Below are 27,197 nucleotides of genomic sequence, written 5' to 3' on the forward strand. Positions count from 1 at the left end.
TGGACTTATTCACCAGGATTTAGTCTGCTGGCTGTTTTTGTTTTTGTACATGTGTTTGTTTATTTCCAGCCGTGCAGTTGCCTCTGCGCAGGAAGTTCTCTTTTACTGTTACACTCTTTTTCATTCTGCTAGAAGCCTGGCCCTGGTGCAGTCTGCAGTTTTTCTACAGGCTATATCTTTTTGGACTTTTTGGTTCGCTTTGAATACAGTTTGGAACTTTTGGATCGTGTGAGTCTGTCTGTGACTAGTTTCACCATTATAACATTGATTCTACAGTTATTTTGGTCTATTACCTTTCAATTTATGAATCATAGTAACGTCGCATTCGGATGCTCGTGAGCGCCATTTTTTAGTGTTCCAACTTCGTTTATGTGGTTTTGTTTGCTGGAAGTCACATCCTTGGTTTTTTCATCCAGAAGGAAGGTTTGGACTATATTTTCTTTATGAGCTTGGGCATCTTTGATCTTTCATTAACATTCATTGGCAGGACAACTACATCTTGTTAATTGTTTGACATTATAACTGACCACTTTTCGTCAGCCTTTTTTTGTATTATGGGATTCCTATGAGGATTATTCTGCTTTTCCCATACCATTTGGAGCAGTATACATCGTTTGGATTTAACGACTTTTTTTCTGGAATAGGACTTTTATATGTTTTTGAATTTTTTGATTCTATGTGCTTATATTCTACAACTGTTTAATGGCTATGACCATTTTCAATGTACCATACACGTATTAATGCTTATATTTTTTAGCGTATTTGGTATGCTTTAACATAAATAAGCCGTATGTTATTATAATAGCTGTGATTATACAGTGATTTATGAGCAACTGTGATTATACAGTGATTTATGAGCAACATTTATGTTTTTGATCTGAAAGTACATCTTGGGTTGTAGTTCTGCATGATTACATGTTTGCCAAATACTCAGCTTTTGCTGACACATGCTGTACAATTTTATGATTGTGTTACAGTCAGCGTTTTGCAGATACATTGGGATTGGATAACCATATGTCTAGTTATGTTTAGTACTATCTTTACTTATTCAGTGAGGTGCGTTGTTTGAAGTGAGGGCTTTATATGAACAATTTTTTTCCTGGCTCTCTTTGAAATTACAAGGAGCTTTTAAAATCATTTGGGTCTTCATGATTTTGCAATTTTGGCAATTTGGTCCCTCTTATGTTCTGGGTGTTCCCATGGAAATGTTTGGATCTATACATCTGATTTTTTTGTAGTAAATGTTTTTTACTATGTTATTATTTCATCTAGCCAATGTCTTATCATATTTTTCCATATGTTAATTGTTGTAGGATTTCTTACGATTAAATATTAATGTTTAAGAGTGTCACGTCAGCTCACCAGGCATAACCTGATTTCACATTTGGTTTTGACACACCTTGTGTTTCTGACTTAAACATTTTGTGGACCAGCTATGGATATCCTTGACTAGGCAATAATTTGGTACCCTGAATATTTTGCTCATATGGTTGTTTTTTCTAGAGTGCTCCCCTGTTATAATTCGGTGTATGGTCTTTCTTCATATGGGATAGGTTACATATACTGTCTGTTTACTCTGAGGTCATGCCACTCTGATAAGTAAATTAAGCTAATATTTTATTATATGGTACCTTGACATCCCTCTTACTCTTCCTTTTGCCAATTACTATTTTGGGGGCCTAGCACCATTTGTTGGATTCTCTGGTTTTCTTAAACTCAATTGGAGACGTAGCCCACATCTTTACAGGATTTTGGAGCTATTATAGTCTCTTCATTACAATATTTGACGTAGCGAACTCAGCTATTATTGTCAAATTATTTGTTTTTTTTGCCCTATTTAATTTTGGCTTTGTTAATTTGGTTCAACAAATGGATCTTTTAAATTTGGTCTCAGGTCTATCCTCAGATCGTGAGGACCTAAGAGCTTTTGGTCTTGGATCTACCATTGATGGCTCTAACTTGGAAGAGCCTCTTGGTCCTGAAACCATTTGTAATTTGGGCTTTGACAAATTACACAAACATTTGAGGTCGCTTAGATCTAATGTTTGGCATGCCAAATTATTCAAAGCCTACATTGCCAAAGATATTTAAGAGTCAGAATCCAGCGTTTGGTGGGTGAAATTGATGATGAACTTTCTAATGAATGGGCTGGCATTCAACATCAAGCCAGCATGTCATTTGTAAAAGCCCTAACCAAATATTATGAACAGGTAATTGACAAAGAGGTGAATGTAGTCTTGGGGTTGGTCAATGAAGTTAAACCATTCGAGGCTGAACCTTTTTTTTGTTAAAAATCTTACCAAAGTTGCTTCTGACCTCAGTAATTTAGAAGTACAACTGAAATCCAAGAAAATTAAAAAATTTAACAGAGACCAATCCGATTATCAGGGGAGCAACCCCTTTAGTACAACCAAACATGTAAAATTCTGTTCACAACCCAGTCGCCCTTCCAAAAGGAAGAGACCCAAATCCATATTGAGAAACCGTATCTCTGATACAGGTTCATCTACGGATGAATTTTCATCCTGTCTTGAGAATGACTCACAGACTGCATCAGGGTCACCTTCTCCCAAAAGAACTTTGTCAAGTGTCCCTTTAGGCACAAATATCAAAGAGGGGGTAGGAAACATAAAGCAAATAAACAGCATTCAGGGTCTGCTCAAATTGGCAATGCAGAGTTAGGGGTTTCATTTAATCAAAATGTCTTAAATTTATCAGACCATGTTTTAACACCAACTGAGTTGAGGGTTCTCAATAAAGGATTAACATTTGTACCAGTTTTTTTTGTTCCTGAAGATTCTTTTGCACAAGATGTTGTATCCTTTTGTAGATTGCTTAATTTGAGATTATTTTTTGGTTCATCTGATAACAATTGTGTTTCTGATAAATTTGTTTACCACAAATCACAATTTTCACCCCCTATGCATCCTGCTGTTTTGCAATTTCAGAACAACATTCTCAAAGATCTACATTATGTAAGATCAGAATCTCGTTTGAAATTCAATAATATTTCTACTCCAGAAAAATATGCTATACAAGATTTACAGAACAATCATCAGATTGTTATTTCAGCTGACAAAGGTGGAGCTGTTGTGATTCTAAATTGGCTCTACTATGACCAAGAAGCCAAGTGACAACTATCTGACAGGAAATATTATGCTGAGATGGTTATCAATCCTACCATGAAATTTAAAAAAGAAATTGAGGAGTTTTTGTTGCATGCCAAAGAAGCGTTTATCATTGACAATGATTTGATGCAACAACTTTTGATTCATGATCCCATGAACCAATATATTTACTTCTTGCCTAAGATTCATAAAGATCCCATTCATCCCCCAGGTAGGCCTATTGTGTCAGGTAGGGGTTATATTACCGAACCTCTGTCCCTTTTTCTCACCAAACAAATCAAACCTCTGTTGTCTTTGATACGGTCACGTTTACGTGACACAACTAATTTTTTACAAATTATTTCTGACTCACAACTTGAACCAGAATGGCGCATCTGTACCTTTGATGTTAGTGCCCTTTATACCAATATTCCTTATTCTGGTGGTCTTGAGGCATTGTCCTACTGGTTGAATATTTCTGGTTTATATTCAATTGAATATAATGAATTCTTGCTTGATATGGCTGCTCATGTATTAACAAATAATGTCTTTTTTTACCAAGAAACTTGTTATTGGCAGACTATGGGGTCATCATTTGCCCCCATTTACGCCGACTTATTTATGGCTTATGTCGAAGAAGATCTTATTTATAATAAGCACAACAATAAGTTTCTGAATCAATTGGATATTTGGAGACGCTACCTTGATGACTGTTGGTCAATATGGACAGGGGAACTTGTTGAATTGTTTGAATTTTTGGCATATTTAAACAACAACAAATGGGGTCTTCAGTTTACATTACATTATGACACCAATGTTATTACTTTCTTGGATGTTTTAGTTACAAGATTACCCGACAACACCTTAGGGACTAAAGTTTATAGAAAATATCCAGAATACAATACGATCTTACATGCATCGAGTTTTCATCCACCACATATTGCCAAGAATATACCCAAATCACAATTCATCAGAATAAAAAGGATTTGTTCGATGAGTCTTCATATCAGGAACAAAGTCGAGATCTCACCAATAGATTCAGATGTAGGGGTTACAAAATGGGCCATGTTTTTGATGCCAGTAATAAGGTTGGTACAATGAGCAGGGATGAGTTATTGTCCTACAAGGAGCAGGATAATATGGTTTCACAACCAATCAGGTTCACCACTACTTACGGTAGGAATTCTGATAACTTCATACAGAGTATACATAGGCATTGGAACATCTTGCAATATGATCATGAAATAGCTGACATTATTCCCAATAAATGCCTTTTTTCTTTTAGGAAAGGCAAAAACTTAAGTAGTTGCTTTAATCATTACAAACATACACATGAGCATGGCAATTTGGAACCGATTCAGACCACACTTACAGGTAGCATTCCTTCGGGCTGTTACCCTTGTGGACATTGTGTCAACTGCAACAAAATATGCAAAACAAAGCAATTTTCCAGTAAAAATTCTCCTACAGTGTATGACATTAGGTTTTTTGCCAATTGCAGTACAGATTGGGTTATTTACCTGGCTGTATGCACATGTGGGGCATTTTATGTGGGACAAACGTCCAGACCATTAAGACTCAGGATCTCCGAATACATCAGTAACATTAAGAAGGGCAGAGTACACAATGCTCTATTCAAACATCAGGTAGTTCATCCAACTGCTAATTTTTTATTTACCATAATTGACACTATTAAGGGTAATAAACAAAATAAAACTGGCTGGCATTCTCTATTGAGTTCCAAAGAGAAAAAATGGATTATTAAGTTAGGTGGTTTATTTCCACCAGGATTAAATGAGCAGTTCTAAGTGTAACCAATCACATTGTTTTGTTTGATATTTAAATGACAGTTTTTGAGTGACTTGTTTTACATTGAGGAAGGCTGTGTGTATTAACCAGCCAAAACCGGTCTGTGTACTTTTGCTGTCTCTACTGAATGAATTTTAATATTCATTAAATGGACTTATTCACCAGGATTTAGTCTGCTGGCTGTTTTTGTTTTTGTACATGTGTTTGTTTATTTCCAGTTGCCTCACTGTAAAAAATTGAGACCACAATAAATCATTTCAATACTTTTCCCACCTTTAATGTGACCTATAACCTGTACAATTCAATTGGAAAACAAACTGTTAGGGGAAAAAAAATTAAAAAAAATAAAAAACGTACAATGCGCTGGTTGCATAAGTGTGCACACCCTTAAACTAATACTTTGTTGTGTGTGCACAACCTTAAAGTAATACTTTGTTGAATCACCTTTTGATTTAATTACAGCATTCAGTCTTCTTGGGTACACACCTGCCATCAATTAAAGAGACTCTGATTAGCCCCAAGTAAAGTTCAGCTGCCCTAGTAGGATTTTCCTGACATTTACTCAGTTGCCTACTACAGCAAAAGCCATGGTTCGCAAAGAGCTTACAAAGCATCAAAGAGATCTCATTGTTGAAAGGTATCAGTCAGGAGAAGGGTACAAAAACATTTCCACAGCACTGGATATACCGTGGAACACAGTGAAGACACTCATCAAAAAGGAGAGAAAATATGGGACAACAGTGACGTTGCAAAAAACTAGATGTCCCTCCAAATTGATGAAAAGACAAGGCAAAAAGTGGTCAGGGAGGCTGCCAAGAGACCTACAGCAACACAGATGGAGCTGCAGGAATTTCTGGCAAGTACCGGTCGTGTACTACATGTGACAACAATCTCCCGTATTATCCATATATTTGGACTATGGGGAAGAGTTGCAAGATGGAAGACTTTTCTTACACAGAAAAACATCCAGGCCTGGCTGAAATTTGCAAAACTATACATCAAGTCTCACAAAAGAATGTGGGAAAATGTGTTGTGGTCTGATGAGACCAAGTTGAACTTTTTGGCCACAATTCCAAAAGGTACGTTTGGCGCAAAAACAAGACTACGCATCACCAAAAGAACACCATCCCTACGATGAAGCATGGTAGTGGCAGTATCATGCTTTGGGGTTGCCTTTCTTCAGCTGGAACTGAGGCTTTAGTCAAGGTGGAGGGAATTTCGAACTGTTACAAATACCAGTCACTTTTGGCCCAAAACCTTCAGGTGTCTGCTTGAAAGCTGATGATGTAGAGGAATTTCACCTTTCAACACGACAATGACCCCAAGCATACATCCAAATCAACAAAAGAATGGCTTCCCCAGAAGAAAATTAAAATTTTGGAATGGCCCAGTCAGAGCCCAGACTGAAATCCAATAGAAAATCTGTGGTGTGACCTGAAGAGGGCTGAGCACAAGAGATGCCCTCGCAATCTGACAAATTTGGAGCACTTTTGCAAGGAAGAGTGGGCAAATATTGCCAATTCAAGATGTGCCATGCTGACAGACTCCTACCCAAGAAGGCTGAATGCTGTAATTAAATAAAAAGTTGCTTCAACAAAGTATTAGTTTAAGGATGTGCACACTTATGCAACCAGCATATTGTATGTTTTTTTATTTTTTATATTTTTTCCCCTAACAGATTTTTTTTTTTTTTCAATTGAATTGTACAGGTTATAGGTCACATTAAAGGTGGGAAATGTTTTGAAATTATTTATTGTGGTCTCATTTTTTTATATCACAAAAACCTGGCATTTTAACAGGAGTGTGTAAACTTTTTATATCCACTGTACATAGAACAAATCATTTGTTGTGAAAATGACAGCTTGTATATTTAGTAAAAGAGCAAGAAATGCATAGTTTTAAGTGTATGGTATCAAAGGTCAGCACAGAAAGGACATGGCCATCAGGTCTAAACTGTCAGTGTTGATGGACTTTATTTTCCTTTTGTACAAAGAGTAATATTTGTGATTTAACTTAGCTTTGCTAACATGTAACATCTTTTGTACTCAAATGCCTATATTTGTTGTTATTTTCTGAGTTTGTGGTTATTTGCCGTCAAACATTAACAAATCACAAAAAAACAAACACAAAATGCATCACAACCGCTTACATGAGAGATGTACTTGTTTAATCTGTGGGAGTGACATGCTGTCCTAGACACAAACACACACACACACACACACACACACACACACACACACTGCAAGCCTTAGGCCTGTTGTGGGATGCATTTTCTGATACTGAATCTTATGGGAAGGGATGCAAAACCAATGCTCTCTAGCTTGACTGAATGTAAGGCAGCCGTAATACCATTTCTACAGCTGCAAATTATGTCTTGACTTGTCAGCTTTTTAAACAAAGAAGTGATCATTATTTATTTGCCATATTTTATTAGTTTGGTAACAGCGATATGACTGTTTTGTAAATTGGGTAAGTCACTGTAGACATGATCTCTGCTACATATTTAGCCCCAGAGATGGTCTGCCTGTTGCATATTTCAGTGTACTTTTGGGAGTTAATAAGACCACCCTTTTGACTAGTTAGATGTCATTGAGTATTGGTGTCATATAGGTTGCACTTCCTCAGGTATACTTAGAGGAGACCAGTTCTTTTTGCCTTAATATATTCATGTAACACACTGCTCCGAGTCCTGTCCTATCAGTCAGCATGTATGCATTAAAAACTCTGTGATTGCCTTTAGAACTGACTGCAGTCAAAACCTGGAAAGCTTCCAAACTGCCATTGTATTTTTTTTAAAAATAGTAGACCTCAAATAATAAAGAGAAATCTGTTAATTAACTTATTTGAACCGTTACATAGTTTATATGTTTGTAAGCATCTGCGTCAGTATAGACAATGAAGTGTAAGCTGAGAAAAAAATCACATTTGAGACTTAAAAAAATCATGCTGTACTAACAGCAGATAAGAGACCTGGATTCTTACTAATATTATAAGATGAAAGGAATTGATTTCTAACACTTTAATGCTGCTATCTGAAATGCTTGTCACATACCACTTAGCTGTGTAAATTAAAATGCTACAACATTGTATTGCTTATGTTGCTGACAAAGATGTAGGTGTAGACACCAGCAAGCATAGGCATACGTGTCCAGTTATGTGCACCTGAAAAACAATCTTGCTGCAGTAATTTAATTAAAAAGGAAACATGAAATTTCTTGTTAGTGGGAGGGCATGATATATAAACTGTTCTTTTCATGGTTCTCACAGAGCTGAGTGATATAGGCCTCAACTGCTTCAAATATTCAGAAGTTCTTTGAAACTTACTAGGCTTCTGATGTGTGAGAATCTTTAGAAGCCTAGCCTTACATTCCCATGAAGTTTGTATCAGTTAATAGTTTAAGTACAAATAGCCCAGATAAGAACAGAACATTTACATGTACGTGTAAATTACCACACCATTGTATAAATCCGATATTGTTTTGATCAGAGAATAAATATCTAACATTTTATGTTAATGGTAATGTGACAGAGATTTGTGATCATTTGTCCTTAAGTACCTGTATAGATACTGTTATTGCAGTCTATATGTACCTGCTAATTTGTGCATAAACAACACACAAGAAAGTACTAATTTCAGTAAGAATTCTTTTTGATTAGAATGTGTTCAAAATGTGAGTTAGTCTAAGTTTATTTTATTTTCGGCTATGATTCATAAATTTAAGAGTGCCATGGAGCAGCTTGATATACCATGGACTGGCATATAAAACCTGTTATTATCCATTTGGATCCATAAAGAAAGAGACTCAATAGAGTAAGACAGTGCATGCTGTCTTATCCCATCGTGTAGGCATAGTGCCTTATGCATGGAGTACATATGAAAGTGAACCCCCTCCCCATTCAGACTGTGAACAATTAACAGTCAGTGCAGCATCATTGTGTTGGCTGGTCCTATTAAGGTAATATATTGGAATCTAGCCATGTGCTAATTGATGACACTACACTGGAAGTGCTGTGATTCCCACTTTTCTTCTACTGTGTAGCTATAAGTTCTCTGTGGTGAACGCATACCTGTTCTTGCAACTGTACTTGTCACTCCCCTATTAGTGGTTCAGTCAGACTTCTATCAATGGGAGCTCCCACAACACCAGATCCAGTCATTGTCATAGTATGGTAGTGATGATGGTCTGGAGACATGCTAAGGAGAGAAAGCATAATAGGAAATAACCTCAGAGCATGACTGTGGCCCACTGTGGACCAGAGAGCCACAGATTTGTACAGAGCAGCATGTTGGATTTAGTACCCATGATGCTTCTATGTATCTGCACACTGTGTTCATGAATCCTAGGCCAGACTTTGTGAAAGTAAACCTTTTTCAGCAAATTCTAATTAATCTGTTCACTTTTGTATACCACTTATCAATTTATGCCTGTTTGTGCATTACAGCATGTTATCTGTCAAAAACACTGAAACTGTGAATATTTCAATTCCAGTTTTCATACATTGGATTTGAGTTGAGAAGATAACATTATGGATGCTTGCAATAATGTTCTGTCTAATCTTATATATGGATAGATGGATGGATAGATGAATAGATAGATAGATAGATAGATAGATAGATAGATAGATAGATAGATAGATAGATAGGAAATTAGAAGCAATACTAAGCAAGCGGTCACAGGAAGCATAAGCTGCCTAGCCATGTACACTTTTAAGGAGACACACTTAAATATCCTTGCCACCCTTTAGAAACAATAGTACTCAACTCCCAAACCGAGTAGGGCCATACATGACAACTCTGATATAAATTTGTGTCTACCCACCCAATCTGTAAGGCTAGGCTTAAAGTCAGACAGAATTGTAATTTGCTTGACATGCAGTGGTAGCCTATTCCATGGCACGGAAATATTTTGAGTTAGAAACGTGTACTTCCAACAGGTCTTGTTTATGTATTGGTATAGCTTTAACTAACACCTGGTATTAGTGTTAGAATCTCTAGTTTTCTGAGGAAACAGGAGTGCAAATAACATTGGGTCTTTTTTCATGGTTAGAAAAGCATGACACAGGTCATGTCTGCGTACTGGTGGCTACTGATACAATGACATTTGTGCTACGCTATCGGGGTGGTTGAAGGATTTAAAGCCTTTCATTTTCTTGTTAAAAATTGTTTGGGCCTTTCCAGTTTGGTGTTATGTTTGGATTTGTTTATACCAAAAGGAACATTTAATCATTGATGGGTATGATAAGGGAAAGAGTATAGTGATGAGATGACTTCTTTAAATCCTTGAAGATATTCCCTTGGAAATTGACTAGGCCAGATAGAAGGTTTACTGACTATGATGGAAACATGGTAATCGAATGAATGAGGGTTATCCACATAAATAACCAGGGCTTAGATGACCTCATCTGTCTGAAGAGGAATAACACTTATAGTTCATGAGGTGGAGCAGTTTTTTACTGATCATTATGATGCTGCATTTTTTCATTGCATGGATAATTGAAGTCCTCCAGCAAGAAGATATTTAATTCAATATTTAACCACTCAATTGTAGTAAACTGATTTCCATGATCTCTGGGGACATTACTGGGGATTTGTGACTAGCAATGAAGTAATACATGAATTTGCCCAGGTCTATGTCAATTCTTCGAATGCTCACAATTTCGAACGTTACATGGTCAAGACCAAATGTTCGAAATTGCAAGTGTTCGAAGATTGACTTTCAACGGCGCCGTACGGAGCAGATAGGGAGAATTTCCCTTTTCTGCACTGAAGTGCAGTCTCTGAGTTGGTATACATATATATATATATATATATATATATATATATATATATATATATATATATATATATATATATATATATATATATAAGTAGGGGGGTGTGAGAGGTGCAGGGGGGCTTGCCCCCTGCTCACACTGTTAAAATGTGTTTTTCTTTTTTTCTTTTTTTTTTTTGATATTCGAACATCCAAATGTCAAACATTTGGTCTCGACCATGTAATGTTCGACATTTTGGATGTTTGAATATTTAACATAGACCCAATTTGCCCTGGGTGAATTGGATTTCCAAGAGCTCCAAGGTTGGGCTGTGGGTAATGCAACATGAGGTAATGATATATGTCCTTCTATTCTGATGTTTCAGTATTCTCACTGTGGGATCCTCCACCTCAGGCAAACTGAACGTCTGGCTCCTATGCTAAAGCTTAAGCCTGGTTGCAGTTAGGTGCATGGGACGTCACATGCAGGGCCATAAACCATGGGCCTTGAATGTCATGTTCGCATGCTCAGACCTCAGAACTTCTCTGCTGCAGTCGAACGTCAGCTTGCTTGCTTCACTCAGCGCACCAGCAGACATCTTCAGATAAGTACCCTGTTGGGGATTTTTTTTTTTGTTTTTTTTCTTATGCTTAGGTTGCTGTTGCTCCGATTTCTTTGTGTTTCACTGTTGCAGTCATCACATTTGGGTTATCTGCCTGCAGCTAGCCCTCAGCCGGCCTGAATACCAGAGTCTTCAGATTCCTGCGTCTGATGCTGTCTCTTCTTCCATGACGTCAGGTCGTCAGGGGTATAAAACATGCAGCTGATGCCATTACATCAGTCTTTCTTGCCGTGCGTTGCCCGAAGCAGAAGCAGTTCACAAGTGCCGGTCGGCTGACTCCTGAAATTTTTGCTTTCGAGTTTCAGATCCGAAGTCTTCAAAAAAGATAAGTACCCCGTTGGGGATCCTTTTTTCTTGCTCCAGCCGATGTCAGTAAAAGTTAACAATTGTCTTACCTGTGGAAAGCAAATACCTCATAGAGATTTTCATTCGTACTGCATCCCCTGTTTAGGCCCAGACCACGATGTCCCTCGCTGTCAGTTTTGTGCCTTGTTCAACCCCCGAACTATTCGTCGTCGGGCTATCTTTGCAGCAAATTATTTTCGTACTTGGTCTCAGTACTCTGAAATGGCTTCTGTAAGCCATCCAACTACTAATCTTCCGAAAAAACATAAGGATAAAGACAGAGACAAACCGCATAGGTCCAAAACTGCCGACGACGCTTCCATAAGCTAGTCGCCAGTCCGCCGGTACTCAGTTAGGTGCTTTTTCAGCCCCTAATACCCACTACTTCAGATTCGCAGGCCTCTACTGAGACCCATTCAGAGTCTAGTATGCCGCGAGATGCTTCTTCGACTATGGAACCTGCGGATGTCTCTTCCTTGGATAGGTCTGGAGCCGCTGTGCAGGCACTGGCTTCTGAGGGTGTATTCAGGCCTACAGACTTGCATTTTAAACCAACGCCATCGTCTTCATCCTGGCCTAAAACTCGCACCAAGCCTAGAAAACCTACGTCCAAACCACAGGCTCAGGCCCATATGCCTAAAAAACAAATGCTTAGAATGGCTGAAGATCTTATTACCTTAATTAGGGGAAGCCAGCCTTCCCCCTCTAAGAGACCTAGAACTGATTTTCCTTCTGATTCTATTGGTCAGGTATCTGATATTTCTGTTCCTTCTGAGTACCAGGATTTGCCCTTATCTACCTATGAGGATTCTGATGCATAGGATTCCATTCCCTCTGCTTCCCCTCCAGAAGATTTTTCTTTTGGTGAAACCTTGCACACTGTTAGGGAGCATTTCCGCAGGGAAAGCCAGAATTACTCTGACTCCAAAAAGAGGCTTAGGTAATTCTTACTCCTTCCTCAACACAGGCTTTTGGCTATCCCTCCTGTTCTGGACATTGTAGATGATGCTTTCTTGGAACCTAGCCTTTCCCCGGACATTTTCCCTCCAGCTCGCAGAAAACCTGACAGGTATTCCAGAGTACCTGACTCTCACAAGTTCCTCTTCAAGAATCCTACTGCGCATTCAGAGACCATTTCCCAAGGACCAAAAAGGCATTAAGGCTACTGCTGCCAAAAATCCTGACCCTTCTGATAGAGATTCTAGAGCCTTAGACAGATGGGGTAAGAAGGTATACAATTCTGCTACTTTGGCCGTTAGGGGTTTAAATTGCCAGTTTCATATGTTAAAGTATCAGCAGCATATTATGGGACTACTTAAACAGAAAATTATGTTGATTCCTGACTGTGCTGAACACAAAGAATTACAGGATTTAATGCATTCTGCAGAACAAGTTGATAAACATACTTTGCAATGTGGCTTTGACGCTTTAGAAGCATCTTGCAGGGCTGCTGTCTCTGGGTCTGTACTTTGAAGGCATGCTTGGCTTAAAAAGCAAAACTTGCCAGATCATGTTAAAGCTAAATTACTGGATGTCCCCTTAAACCAAGACAGCCTGTTTGGCAACAAAGCAGAAGAAGTCCCTCAAAAGGATGGAGGAAAAAGCTAAATCTATGCAAACTGTTAAAGATTTCCTACAAGTACAGCCTCCCAGATTTAGTAGGCATTGGCCTTCAAAGAATTGGTCCTTTCCAGTCTCTTCCAAGCCTTCTCAGTCCAAACCCAGGAACAGCAGACCACCTAGGTTGCAGTCTCAGGCTGCACACGGGCCTAAGCAGTGGGGGGGCTCCCACTTCCAAAGCAGGGAGTAGTAAGCCACCCCCCTACGAAAAAATGGCACAATGACTTAACCTTAACCCTTCCAAGCCCTGCTCAACTGCTTGCTCCCTTAGGAGGAAAGCTCGCCCTGCATGCAAAAAACTGAGAACTCATTACCCAGGACAAATGGGTTTTGAACATAGTTTCCCAAGGATACAGATTCCACTTCCACACACTACCAACCCCAAATGGTTGGCCAGACCTACCTCCAAATCAGTGGGCGGAAGACAACAGCAGGTTCTCTCTCTTCTAAGTATCAGGACTATTCAACCTGTCCCAGCAGAACAAAGGGGACAAGGTTTTTATTCAAGACTTTTCCTGGTACCCAGAAAAGACAGCTCCTGGTGTCCTATCCTGGACCTCTCTATTCTAAACACCTTTCTGGTAATCCCAAAATTCAAAATGCTAACACTTCAGTGCTAGACAAATGCCTGGCTGGCAACCTTAGACTTAAAGGAAGCTTACCTGCACATTCCAATAAGGGAATCTTGCAGGAAAAACCTACGCTTCAGGGCAGGCTCCATGCATCAGTTCTCTGCACTTCCCTTTGGCTTATCTACTGTGCTCAGGGTATTCACAGAGTGTCTAGCTCCAGCCATTGCATTTTGCAGGCAGAGAAATATTCAAATATACCCATACTTGGACGATTGTCTGATTCAGGCAGAAAGCCAGGACTTGCTATTACAACATCTGGCATTCGTAAAGAAACTTCTAACCTCACTGGGGTACACCATAAACAAAAAGAAATCTCACCTAGTACCCTGCCAACAGGTTGTATTCCTGGGAGCAAGCTTGAACACAACTTCCCAGATGGCTTTCCTCACTCCGGAGAAACCGGTTTATTTGAAAGCCTACTTCAAACTATTGGCCACAAAACCCCAGCTATCTGCAAGGAAAATTCTGCAAGCCCTGGGGTTCATGGCCTCTTGCATTCTACTAATTCCATATGCAAGACTGCATATGAGGAAACTACAGTGGTATCTAAAAAGCCTATGGTGTCAACATTCTCAGGACCTGGAATCAATGATTCCTATCATTCCTTATATAAAGACAGAGTTCCTTTGGTGGGAAGAGGCCTGCTACCACAACAAGGGGCTCCCTTTAACTCTACCCCCTGCCACCCAAACCCTAACAACAGGCACATCAGACTATGCATGGGGGGCTCTCTTGGCAGGGCAGTGCATTCAGGGCAAATGGAACCCGAGACAGATGCACCTGCATGTCAATCAAAAAGAAATGTTAGCTGTACAGAATTCCCTGACAGCCTTCAAAGACTGCATTCTTCCAGGACAGCTATTGGTAAAGACAGACAACACCACAGTTATGTGGTACATAAACAAGCAGGGGGAACCCTCTCTGCAGACTAGCCATGGTTCTGTGGAACACAGCCTTAAGCTACCAAGTGCACCTACAAGCTCAGTACCTGCCAGGCAAGCTAAATTCACTGGCAGATGACCTAAGCAGAAATCTCATGGACACACACGAGTGGAAACTGGAGCCAAACATATTCAGTATTTTGAGAAATAAATGGGGGAGCCCAGAGATAGACCTGTTTGCCTCCCCTCAGAACTACCAATTGAACAAATTCTGCACAAGGACTCCCCACAGACAAACTTGGAAAGTGGATGCCCTGTCCTTCACTTGGGAAAGCCTCTCAGTTTATGCCTTTCCCCCTCTGCCTCTCATCTCGAAAGTTCTGCTAAAGATCAAACAGGACAAACCAAGGACAATTCTCTTTACATCAGACTGGCCACGCCAACACTGGTACCCCCTCTTGCGCAGTATGTTACTGCTGGAACCATGGCACCTGCCTCAGACCCTTTCCCTGCTGTCCCAGCAGGAGGGCCAGATTCTACACCCCCAGCTTCAAACCCTGAACCTTGCAGCCTGGCTAATTACCTGAGCTGTCCAATACCATCCCTCAGTAAGCAAGTGCTGGATGTCATTCTGGAGGCAGGGAGGCATAGTACTAGAAAATCCTATGCTGAAAAGTGGAAAAGATACTGTTCCTGGAGCCAGACTCAGGGGATGGGCATAGCATTGCCCAGTTTACCGCATATTCTTCAATACTTAACAGAGATGCTCCACAAGGGCCTTTGCTTCTCCTCTATTAAAATTCATGACTCAGCCATTTCATTACAATACTGAGCCACCCCTCTTCTGTCACCCCTTGCTGAAGCAGTTCCTCAAAGGGGCCAAAAATTTAAGACCACCCAGGAGAACCCCTACTCCAGTATTGGAAAAGCTCACTCTACCTCCTTTTGAGCCAGCTGTATCTGCAGAGTTGACATTCCTTTCTTGAAAAACAGCCTTCCTTCTAGCCATCACTTCAGCAAGAAGAGTGTCTGAATTACAGGCCATCATGGCAGTGGAGCCCTTCATCATCTTCCATGCAGACAGGGTGTCCCTCAGGGCCAATCCTTCCTTTATACCGAAGGTGGTATCCAGTGTGGCCCTTAAGCACTCCATTCATTTGCCAACCTTCTTTTCTAATCCACAGAACAAAGGAGAACGAATACTGCACTCTTTGGACGTGCACAGATAACTTAGATTTTATTTGGACAGGACTAAGCCTCTCAGGAAAACTGAACAGCTGCTAGTTGCCCTTGCTACAGGGGCAGAGGGGAAGGCCATTTCAAAGCAAACCATTTCTAAGTGGATAGGCCATTGCATTAATTTCTGCTATAAGCACCATGGAAAATCTACCCCACAGGGGATAAGATCACATTCCACCAGGGTGGCATCTACTTCAACAGCCTTTCTCAGAGGTGTTCGTACCAGGGACATCCTAGAAGCTGCTACCTGGAGCTCTGTACATACCTTCACCAAGCATTACCACTTGCCTATTTTTTTCTAAATCCAGAGCTGGTTTTGCCACTGTAGTCTTGCAGGGCTTAATAGCTGGTCCTAATGCTTTCTAACTGCCTCCCCCCTTCCTTAGCTTTGGGAATCTACCCAAATGTAATGACTGCAACAGTGAAACACGAAGAACATAGTACAATTGTGTACACTTACCATATATGTAGATGTTCGAGTGTATTCACTGTTGCGGTAGTCCTGGTTACCCTCTCTCCAGCCCCCTGACTTCTATTGGCTATACCGTTCTTCTTGTTTACTGTATTTTAGCTTTCTGTTGTATTTGCTTTTTGCTGGAGGTGTAACCTTGTATATAATTGCTTTCCATTATGGGGGCACCTGACATCTGGGGCAAGAAAAACTGATGTAATGGCATCGGCTGCATGCTTTATACCCCTGACTACCTGACGTCATGGAAGAAGAGACAGCATCCGATGCAGGACCCAAGCCTTTGATAATCAGGCCGGCTGAGGGCTACCTGCGGGCAGATAACCCAAATGTAATGACTGCAACAGTGAATACACTCGAACATCTACATTTATGGTAAGTGTACACAACTGTACTTTCCTTTATGCCGTCCCCCCTTCCCACTCATTCAGAAGGTCCTACTGAAAATCCAGAAGGATAAGCCAGAAATATTGCTGGTGACCCCTATTGGCCAAGGCAGCATTGGTTCCCCCTTCTTCTATCTCTTGCCAAGGGTAATCACCACAAGTTGCCTCACAAGGTAGACCTGCTCACACAACAGAAGGGATCACTCTTTCATCCCCACTTGGAAACACTCAGCCTAATCCTGTGGGTGATAAACTCATGATCCCTTTCAAACACCTGTATTCAGAGGACATGCTATCCATCCTGCAGGAGGCCAGAAAACCCACTACCAGGAGATCCTACGTTTCAAAATGGAAAAGGTTCTCCAGTTGGTGTCTTCAAAAGCAACTAGACCCCTTCCAAGCAGATGTCCCCCTAGGTCTAGCCTATGTGTGTGAGATTCTAAAAATCAGAACTTTCATACTCTTCAGTGAAAGTCCACTTATCTGCCATTTTAGCCTGCTTATCTATGGACCCACCCCTTTTGTCCAGGCTGGAAGTCAAACTATTCCTGAAGGGGGTTCTCCACATCAGACCACCTAGAAAACCTATTCCTCCTCGTTGGGACTTGAACTACGTACTGGAGAAACTCACCACTGCCCTTTTGAACCAGCAACCTCTGCCTCTCTGCAGATGTGTACCTGGAAGACTGTCCTATTAGTAGCCCTTACCTCAGCTAGGAGAGTCTCTGAGCTGCAGGCTCTCATGGCATCTCCACCCTACATTATCTTCCACAAAGGCAGGTTAACCCTTCATGCCAACCCTTCCTTCATGCCCAAAGTGGTCAATGAACTGACTCTCAACCAGTCTATTCAATTACCCACATTCTTCCCTTCATCTCAAAATGATAATTTGTGAGTGCTTCACTCCCTTGATGTCCACAGGCAACTAAGCTTTTATCTGGACAAGACTAAGAGCATTAGAAGGTCCAATCAGCTCTTTGTATCTTTCCACCCCAGGGCCCTGGGGAAAGCTGTATCCAAACAGACAATATCTTCCTGCATACGAAAAACTGTTACCTTCTGTTACTCTTTTCATGGCAAAGACCTAACCCTGCAATGTTAAAGCACATTCTACTAGAGCAGTGGCCTCTTCTGGAGCCTTCGTCAAAGGCCTGGATACAGCTACCGTAACAGAGCCAGCCACATGGCCATGTGTGCATACCTTTACCAAACAATACAAATTGAACAATATCTCCAGAGCCAGGGCAGAATTTGCAAGGGCCATCCTCCACAGTTTCCTGGAACTGCTACCTCTTCCTCCACCCTTTGTTCTACTTGAGCTGTGGTACTCTCCCCCAGTGAGAATACTGCAACATGAGAATAGAAGGACATAGATTAGTTGTGTAAAATCTTACCATAACAATAGATGTTGTTCTCTTTTGTTGCAGTATTCCTGCCCCCACTACCCACCTTCATGACATTTTCCCTGTCTAGATGGCATAATTCCTGTTTCCCTTAGACTGTTGTCCGACTGGGCAGTCATTTCTGAGGTGTGTGCGTGCAGACGTCACATTTAAGGCCCATGGTTTATCGCCCTGCATGTGATGTCCCATGCACCTGACAGCAGCCAGGCTTAAGCTTTTGCATAGGAGCTGGAAGTTCGGGTCACCTGAGGCGGAGGATCCCACAGTGAGAATACTGCAACATGGAAGAGAAGGACATCTATGGTTATGGTAAGATTTTACACAACTAATTTTTCTGACAAATACAGATACTCCCCTGCAGTTCCACAATGGTATGATGGTACAACAGATGCTAAAACCTGGTATAGAGGTGTCATTTACATTGAAACCAAGTCTCAGTAACTACATAGTTATGAATGTGTTCATGTTACCGGGGGGGAGTCAAGTCTGGCATCTTTCTATTTAGACTCCTCGCATTGAGTAGTGCCACCGTGATGTTGTCCAAATCTGAGTTTAAGTTTGCTACACAGGAATGTCCAGTATTGAGGCACTACCTACAAAAGGTCTTGTGGGGGCAGCAATGGTTTTAGCAACTATGCAAGACTGGTATGAGAGATTTAAGCCATACTTGGTGAAGCAGGAAGTTTTATCTGCTATGTCATTCCAGGTGGATACATAACAGATCCCCTTAGAATATCAGCAGCTACTTAGCCGGTTGTTATTGCCAGTCATGTTGTCTTGGCATTTAGGCGTGGTTCTTAGTGAAGGCAAGATACTACTCAAGACTACTGCCTGTACTACCTCTGACCTATACATAATAAGCCCATCATGTCTGTCTGTACTACCTTTGACATATACATAATAAGCCCATCATGTTTGTATTACCTCTGACACATACATAATAAGCCCATCATGTATGTACTACCTCTGATATATGCATATTAAGTCCATCATGTCTATCTGTACTTCCTCTGACATATATATAATAAGCCCATCATGTCTTTACTACCTCTGACACATGTATAATAAGCCCATCATGTCTGTCTGTACAACTTCTGACATATACATAATAAGCCCATCATGTCTGTGTGTACTACCTCTGACATATACATAATAAGCCAATCATGTCTGTACAACTTCTGACATATACATAATAAGCCCATCATGTCTGTACTACCTCTGACACATGTATAATAAGCCTATCATGTCTGTCTGCATGTCACTTTCGGTGGAACGCTTCAGTTTATTTACTCCCAGTCTTAGTATTAGTTTGTTCCCTGCTGTTAGTTCCTCAAATGATATGTTACTAGCATAGAAAAACAAATTTAATGGATTCAGATACTGCCTTTAGACCAGCCATAGATCCCCCTTAGCTTCCTATAGTGAATAGAATATACTAACAGTCCTTGAATCCTTTCTGAATAATTCAGTCTTTCCAGTTATTCATTATTTTCCTTAGAAGGAAATTATTATGTATGTTCATAATATTCTTAATTCAAATGGCTTGTTTGAAGGCTATGAAATGGAACATTGTATTCAACTATCTATCTTTCTGTCCCCACATAATTCCAGTTTCAAAAGTGCTTAAGCAAATACATTTGGAGGAATGGCATTTATTTATTTTATTTATTTATTTATTTATTTATTTATTATACATGTCATTTTTTTCATGTGAAATAGTTGCTCACCCAGAATATATACATTGTTGCTAATAATACTGTATTAATACATGAAATTTTATAACAAGAATGTGATGCACTACTCAGTGCCTAACGTTGCTAAGTAGCACAATTAATGACACATATATGCAGGAAGGTAGAAAACTGGATCAAGCTCAGAAAAATATATTGTCTGTCAATTAGAAGTCTTGTGAAACATAACATTTTGAATCTGCTTAGTGAGTACTGGCTTAATTTATACTAGCCATCTGAGTGATATTTAATGATTTTTAATGACTGCTCATCTTTGACCCTGTTCTTATGGTTCTGCTGCATTGCAAGCCAATATTTAATACCAGCAAACGATTGTCTTACTTTTGAATTACTGTTGTGCATTGATGTCAGAGTACTGCAGTAATGATGTAAACTGAGCTATCTGTAAAGGAACACTTTAGATATTTTTTTAATGGTGTCATTTTGTATTTATTTATTTACTTTGGTAAGTGTGGGATGTGTCAAAATGTCTTAGTTTTGCAATTTATTTTATGTAATTAGTTTAATCATAGTGCAGATTGAATCAGGTCATTTGTGACAGTATTGTCCATTACTGATTTTCTATTTACATGCAGTTTATCAGTTACCTTTTTATTTTACACATCCATGTAATGTTTACAAATTTTGTTTCTAGAGTATGATTTCGATAGGTAGTGTTTTTGTTTAGGGCAGTTTTGTTGTGAAATGTGTGAAGTTACATGCTTTTTTACACTGGCATGAATGAGGCATGCAGTCTTTTTTTCTTCACATGTATTTATTTGTGTTTGCTTATTTATTTATCTATTTATTTATTTATTTACTAATTCTAAATGTATGGTTTCAGGGTCTTGTTTTAAGTAAGTTGTAATATTTTGATGTTTTGTATGCATCTAGTAAATAATATAAATATTATGGTTATACATAATTTATAGTGGAAGGGATAATATGCAAAGTATTGTACTAAATTTGGGATGCCTTGCTAAGGATGATAATTAATGTTTCATGATATGCCAAGATTGGTAGTATGATGGGGCAGATAATCATTTTATTACACCATTTTACCAATGTCCACTGTTAGCATTAACGTGTGTGTGTGTGTGTGTGTGTGTGTGTGTGTGTGTGTGTGTGTGTGTGTGTGTGTGTGTGTGTGTGTGTGTGTGTAAATACCTTAATAGCAACAAATAATTAGCTTTTAAGGCTCAGATTTTTTTCTTTGTATGCACGATTCACATGACTTGGCATCCATGATCTTCTCTGGATTTCACTCTAAGCATTAAATAACTAGTATCGAAATTTGAGTTATAGCTTCATCCTCGTACACAGAACATACTTCGCTTATTCAAGCATACATGTTTTCCCATTTTCTTACTTGTATTGCACTTTTTTGCAGCCATGCTATAACATAAGCCTCATATGATCCACTTAACCTCAAGTAATTAGAACAGCTGGGAACAAATGCATGTTGATAATGGACAACAATAAGGGATGCCTCATATCCTGTTGGCAGTGAACCGTTTAGTATGATATTCAACAGATATGATTATGCTGTGGGATGAAGTAAAATAGGGTACTAGTTTCTGATTTGTAGGCTCTGTTTACTTGCTCACTAAAAGAGATGTGTTTTCAAAACAACAGGAAAAATTGCATGATCACATTGTGTAACTAGGGACAGATAAGAGGTTTGTATTACCTGACTACAGGAAATTACTTATTCACTTTTCTCTTTGTTAGGCTTTCCTCGGACCATGGCACAAGCAGAGGCATTGCACGGTATTAGTGATGTTGACTTAGTGATAGCACTGAATATTCCATTTGAAACACTGAAGGAGCGGCTTAGTACACGCTGGATTCACCCACCTAGTGGAAGAGTATACAACATGGAGTTCAATCCTCCTCATGTACATGTAAGTTAATTGAAACTATTTTTGTGTTTGAAGTTAGATGAGATACTTTTTAAGAATGGGATATATTCCTGCAGTCTTGTGTCATAGCTACATGTAATATTCATGCTCAGAGGTGACATGCCAGTAATACACATGGACTTATTCCCGTACATTTTTACAATATAATTGACATTTTTGAAGACCATATATTTTCACTTAGTCGGTGTACAGTAAGGATATGATTTTGTCCAGCTTAATAACAGCCTTATTGCTGGAAATAGATCATTGTAATTTCTGTCATTTTATTTTCCCCACATAGAAGAGAGACATAATCTAGGTCCTGTTCAAGCCACACAAGCACATAGTAATGGCCTTCCTGCAACTCCTGCACAGTACAAGCACCACTGACCTGCTGTCTGTGGGTAATGTTGGTCACATGTAAATATTCTGACAACAGTGCCACACTGACTGATTCTAGTTATGATAGAGTTTGACTTAATTTTCTGATTTTGCTGTTCCTGTTTACAGGGCACAAAGGACAGTGTTATTGTTTCACTCTGAACAAAGTCAAAGAATAGAGAACAAGTTTTATTCTAGTTAGGCATGAATATTCCTAGCTTGTTTGCATTATTATTATATTGTGAAAGACTTATGTCCCCAGTTGCAGGTTGGTCGCTTTCTCAAAACAGTGCATATTCCCATGAAAATTGCAGTGCTGCACACACATACAACACAGGCACAGTACAGAGCCCATATAAGAGCTGCACAGCAATGCGCCTACTGTGTTTATATGATAAGTGAGAATGAAATGGTGTGATAAGAGATTCAGAATGTGGGAGCAGCAAGCACAGGAATGCATGAAAGGGCATTGGGAAAGGAAATGTGGCATGGGTGGGGGAAGGAGGGGTAATTTCTTTTCAGGTAAAGGTACCTAATATATATTTAGAGAAGAAAGGTAAGATAGAAGGGAAGTGGGGGTGATGTGGGTAGAAGGAATGGTATATAGAAGGCAGCAGGTGCAGACACACAAGCATGTATTGCACAGAGAGAGACTGACAGGTGATGTGCTAATGCAAAAGGGAGGCACAAAGGGGATACCTAGGCAGACAGCCCATGGCCAGATGGTAATGGGGAGGATTGGGCAATAAACTGGGAAGCTTTGTGACACACAAAAAAAGGGGAACACCATGATGGGGACTATGGTGTGAGGAGGACTGGCTGTGTAGCTGTACAATGATGGACCCAACCAGAAATCAAGTCATCTCTGTAACTGCCTCCATGCCTGGCCCCAGGCACTACTGGCCCAGTGGTATGGGCCATGTTATCATGTAGCTCTCTACCCCGTGAAGAAATGCTCCAGGCATCAAGCCACTGGTCCATGATAAACCAGACCTCCTTTGTGCATCTCCAACCATGTGTCACATAGGGAGTCCCCACCCCCTGTGCCAATCCCTGATGAGGATCCTGTGCCATCCCATGGAGAAACAGAACCAGAGGCCATCAGAAATCTCTACAGGTCACCTCCAGCAGAATGACCCTCATCATTCTGCAGAGAGGCTGGCCTGGAGACTGGTAGGATCCAATTGGGGTGGTGGAGAGGATGATGCAGGATGCTGCAACGCTGTCCACCCCTGAAGCTGAAACTACAGAAAAAATTTATGTAATCAGAGAGAAGCAAAACAGAAAAAAAGACAACTAATAATATTAAGATTACAGGACAAAAAAAACAATAATAATTAGTGATCTGTGCTACACCTTTGTTCTACAGACCCTGGAAGGAGAAAAAAATGCAATCAGCTGAGCAGTGGCAAAATACATGTGATGTACAGCCCTGGGGCACAATTATGGCAGGAGTTAGGTATAATGCTGTGGCATATGAGGGGTGGTATTCTGTCACCTATGTATTGTGCAGAGGGACAGTGCATAAATAATCAGTATGTGTACAATGGAAAGGAGAGATAGAAAGAAATAACAGAAATGTACAAATGAATTACACAGCCCTGTAGAGATAACATGGAATGTACAAGTATCATACACAGTCTGACAAATGTTGGGATGTTTAGCATCAGTTGGCTCAATACCACATGTAATGTGCTTCAGAATACCATCAGGAATACACAAGGTACACGTAATTCCACATTAATACTGCACCTTGACAACCATAAAAGCAAATGCAGAGGTATATAACAGACTGTCATTGGATGCTCAAGGTATGCGATGCATACTTGGCACAGTGGTGGGCATTGGAGTGGCCACCAATGTAGTAAAACATTTTAGGCATACAAGGGCAGTGCACAATATCCACATGGCAATTGTATAATTACAAGGCACTGAAAGTTACATACTGGCAAAGTGCCTTATTGGAGACTTGCACCCTTGATTGTAGTACTACAGCCAAAGTCAGTACATTATGCAATAAGATGGCACTGGCAATAATAAGTGTGTGGTATTAGCACAGTTAGATATACATTTAAAATGCTTGAGTCCTAAAGCAAAAGAGAAATATATACTGTGATTACATTGTTGTGCAACATTGCAAATCTGGGAAGTGGAGTGTCAAGCAGGTGAATATGTGATAAGAACATACAGTAGCAATACAGTACACATATGCTGATGCCTGGACAGTCATGCCTACCCCCTCTGGAACATAGTCCTGTTCCCATGAATCTTGCAGGAGATGAAAAAATACAAAAAAAAAAAAAAAATAGAAAAACATTAAACAGCATGGTAAACCCTTGGACATCAGGAACAGGTTCTAGCATTATGGCCTATTTTAGTCAGACAAATGAATGTGCAGTCATGCTTACTATAGTAATCAGGCTCTTTTTACCTAACCCTTCTGTTCCATTGGTGAAGGTCAGAATGGCACCACTTGATGTCGTTGTACTACCACAGGCACTGCTGTCCAGTGTGGGTGATCCCCCTGGCATCACTCACAACCCAGGCAAATAAATGCAGGCATCTACCTTCCTCTGGGGGCTCTCGTAAGCAGACACCCCAGTGCTGCAGATTCAGTATGTAGAGAAAAATATATTTGTTTTCCTGCTGCAGCATACAGGAGCCCTTTCAAATTCTTCCAGAAGCTACAGCCTCTTGTCATGTTGACATCAGAGAGGAGATGGTAGCAGTGGCACATCAAAGCACATTGTGGAAGCCACATGATGTGCATCAGTAAGTAGCATGGAAGCAAGAGACAGCCAAATGCTAATGTCCAGTAGTATGACCACAGCAAATAGGTGAGGAGAGAGAATGGCATTTGCATGCTGATCACACATGCTAGCAGTGCTCTGTCAATGTATACACAGTACAGTATCATGGCCAAACACCTGCACCCATGGGACCAATGTGCCATTGCACACCTATGTGCTGCTTGCTGGGTTTTCAAAGCCAGCATGTGTGGCTGTAATGTAGTTGTCATGGCATGTGCAAATTGCATCTCAGACTCCTATGTGTGTGCAATGCTAGGCATGGACCCATAGCACAATATATTACATCATACTAAGTGTGTGAGTCAGAAAAAAAAAATCAATGAAATTACTTTACTGGTGTAATTACTGTGCTACAAAGTCTGTACCATTGAGATAAAAGCCACAATTGCCACTGTGGGCTCAGTAAGCTGTCAGTACTGCAGTTGTACAGTGAGCCTGTACTTAACCAGAGAACAACAGTGTGTTGTGCACAGTAAAAACCAGAACTACAGCAGGTGTGTTTGAAGGACTCTGACCATCTGCAGCTGGAGCTGCTGAATGGATATATTCATGATATTGGTGTGGTTGCCAAAGAGCATACACTGGAGTTAACAACATTGTGGGGAGTGGGTGATGTCATCAGAGGGCACAGATCCATCTATCATCAACCCACCAGATTAACTGCAGAATGAATGAGATTGCTGGAGTGACCACGTTGGGTGGAAGCACAGACTGGCAGCACATGCTAAATGGTTCAGGTTACAGGTGTGTTCCGTGGGACATACAGTGACCTTATCTGGTGATATTAAGATAATATGATGTTTGAAGAACGGGTACAGCTGCATAGGGATGGAGACTTTACATGAATGAGGATTAATGTTATTTATGAAGACTGATATTTTAATGGGATTGCACAATTAATGGTAGAGGATTGGTGAGGAGAAACCATATGTAGGGGAACAGTAATACTGTATATGTACCAGCTGTGTAGGTAATTATGTGTTAGCTAGGTTAAGAAGATGATGGGAAACGAATATGCCATAGTGTAAGAGGACCTAGCACAGCAATGGCTTATGACAGCATCACACTTGACATTTTTGTAAACAGTTTAGATGTATGTTAGTTTTATTCAAATTTTGATGTTAATTTATTGTTAAATTCTGTTTTGTTATGACCAATAAATATTGATTGTTTAAAGAATAAATTCAAAGTAGTTAGAAAATTATTAGTATGTACTTCATCTCAGCCCTGGACTTCAAATGGAAAATGTGAGGATTATGATTACCCATGACCTAGGTAAAATATCATAAAAGTAAACTCCCGTCTGAACTCTGTAGTTTTCATACTGAAGTAAGTAAAATAAAAAAATGCTGTTAATAATAGCAAACAGTCTTATTTTTCCCACCAACAATAGCAAAGTAAAAAAATCTAAAAAAAAGTGTTACAAAACCATTGACTAACTTTGTCTGCCTAGACACACTCCAACACCATCTCCCTTTCATCAGCTTGATAATCCCACAATTGCCAACAGCTTTATCAAGGACTTATGTAACTCTGCTTTGCTAATGTTTTCTAGTTCAACTAGTGATATCAGGTAAACTGCCTCTCCCCATCCCAAACATGCCTTCACTATAAAAACTGCTCCTGCCAATTTAATTGTAAAGCAACTGAGCAAACTCATACTAATATCTTTTGTTCTGGCTATTCATCCCTCCACATCTCTTAAAAAATTGGAGCATGCTCCAGTGCCCATCATTTTAATGCTCTCTTCAATGGATCCATTAAAGAAGGCACAGTACCCAACTGTTTTTACCCCATCTCACTGCCATCGCCACTCTCAAAAATACTCAAAACTGCATACACAAACAGGTGTGGCAATTCTTTCTTCATAGCACAATTATTCCATGACATGACAAAGACATAACACTTCCTGATCTTGTAGAATGCACCTTTCCTGAGTGTAACCTTTGGAAAGCATGATTCTTCAGTTTCTTGGACTTGTATAAAGGTTTAATCTTCATTTCTTACTCAAAATGTCTTTCTGTTTTAAAAAAAATGAAATGATTCATACCAGTTACAATCTCCAGTTTCCCTAAATGTAATTAACTGAATGCAAGCAGTGAAATGGA

At 39.9% G+C, this 27,197-nt stretch overlaps 1 protein-coding gene across 2 annotated transcripts in view; it reads left to right on the forward strand.

Annotated features, from left to right (window-relative positions):
- AK4 (adenylate kinase 4) overlaps positions 1-27,197 on the forward strand; it is a 735,109-nt gene that overhangs the window by 543,832 nt on the left and 164,080 nt on the right. For both annotated transcript variants that reach the window (XM_044085564.1, XM_044085565.1), the window contains exon 4: positions 21,729-21,901. In XM_044085564.1, the coding sequence (XP_043941499.1) occupies positions 21,729-21,901 (173 nt within the window). The remainder of the gene's footprint in view (positions 1-21,728; positions 21,902-27,197) is intronic.

This window comes from Protopterus annectens, chromosome 10.part0 (genome assembly GCF_019279795.1).
Source record: "Protopterus annectens isolate FY-2018-M chromosome 10.part0, PAN1.0, whole genome shotgun sequence".
Taxonomy (NCBI): Eukaryota; Metazoa; Chordata; order Ceratodontiformes; family Protopteridae; genus Protopterus; species Protopterus annectens.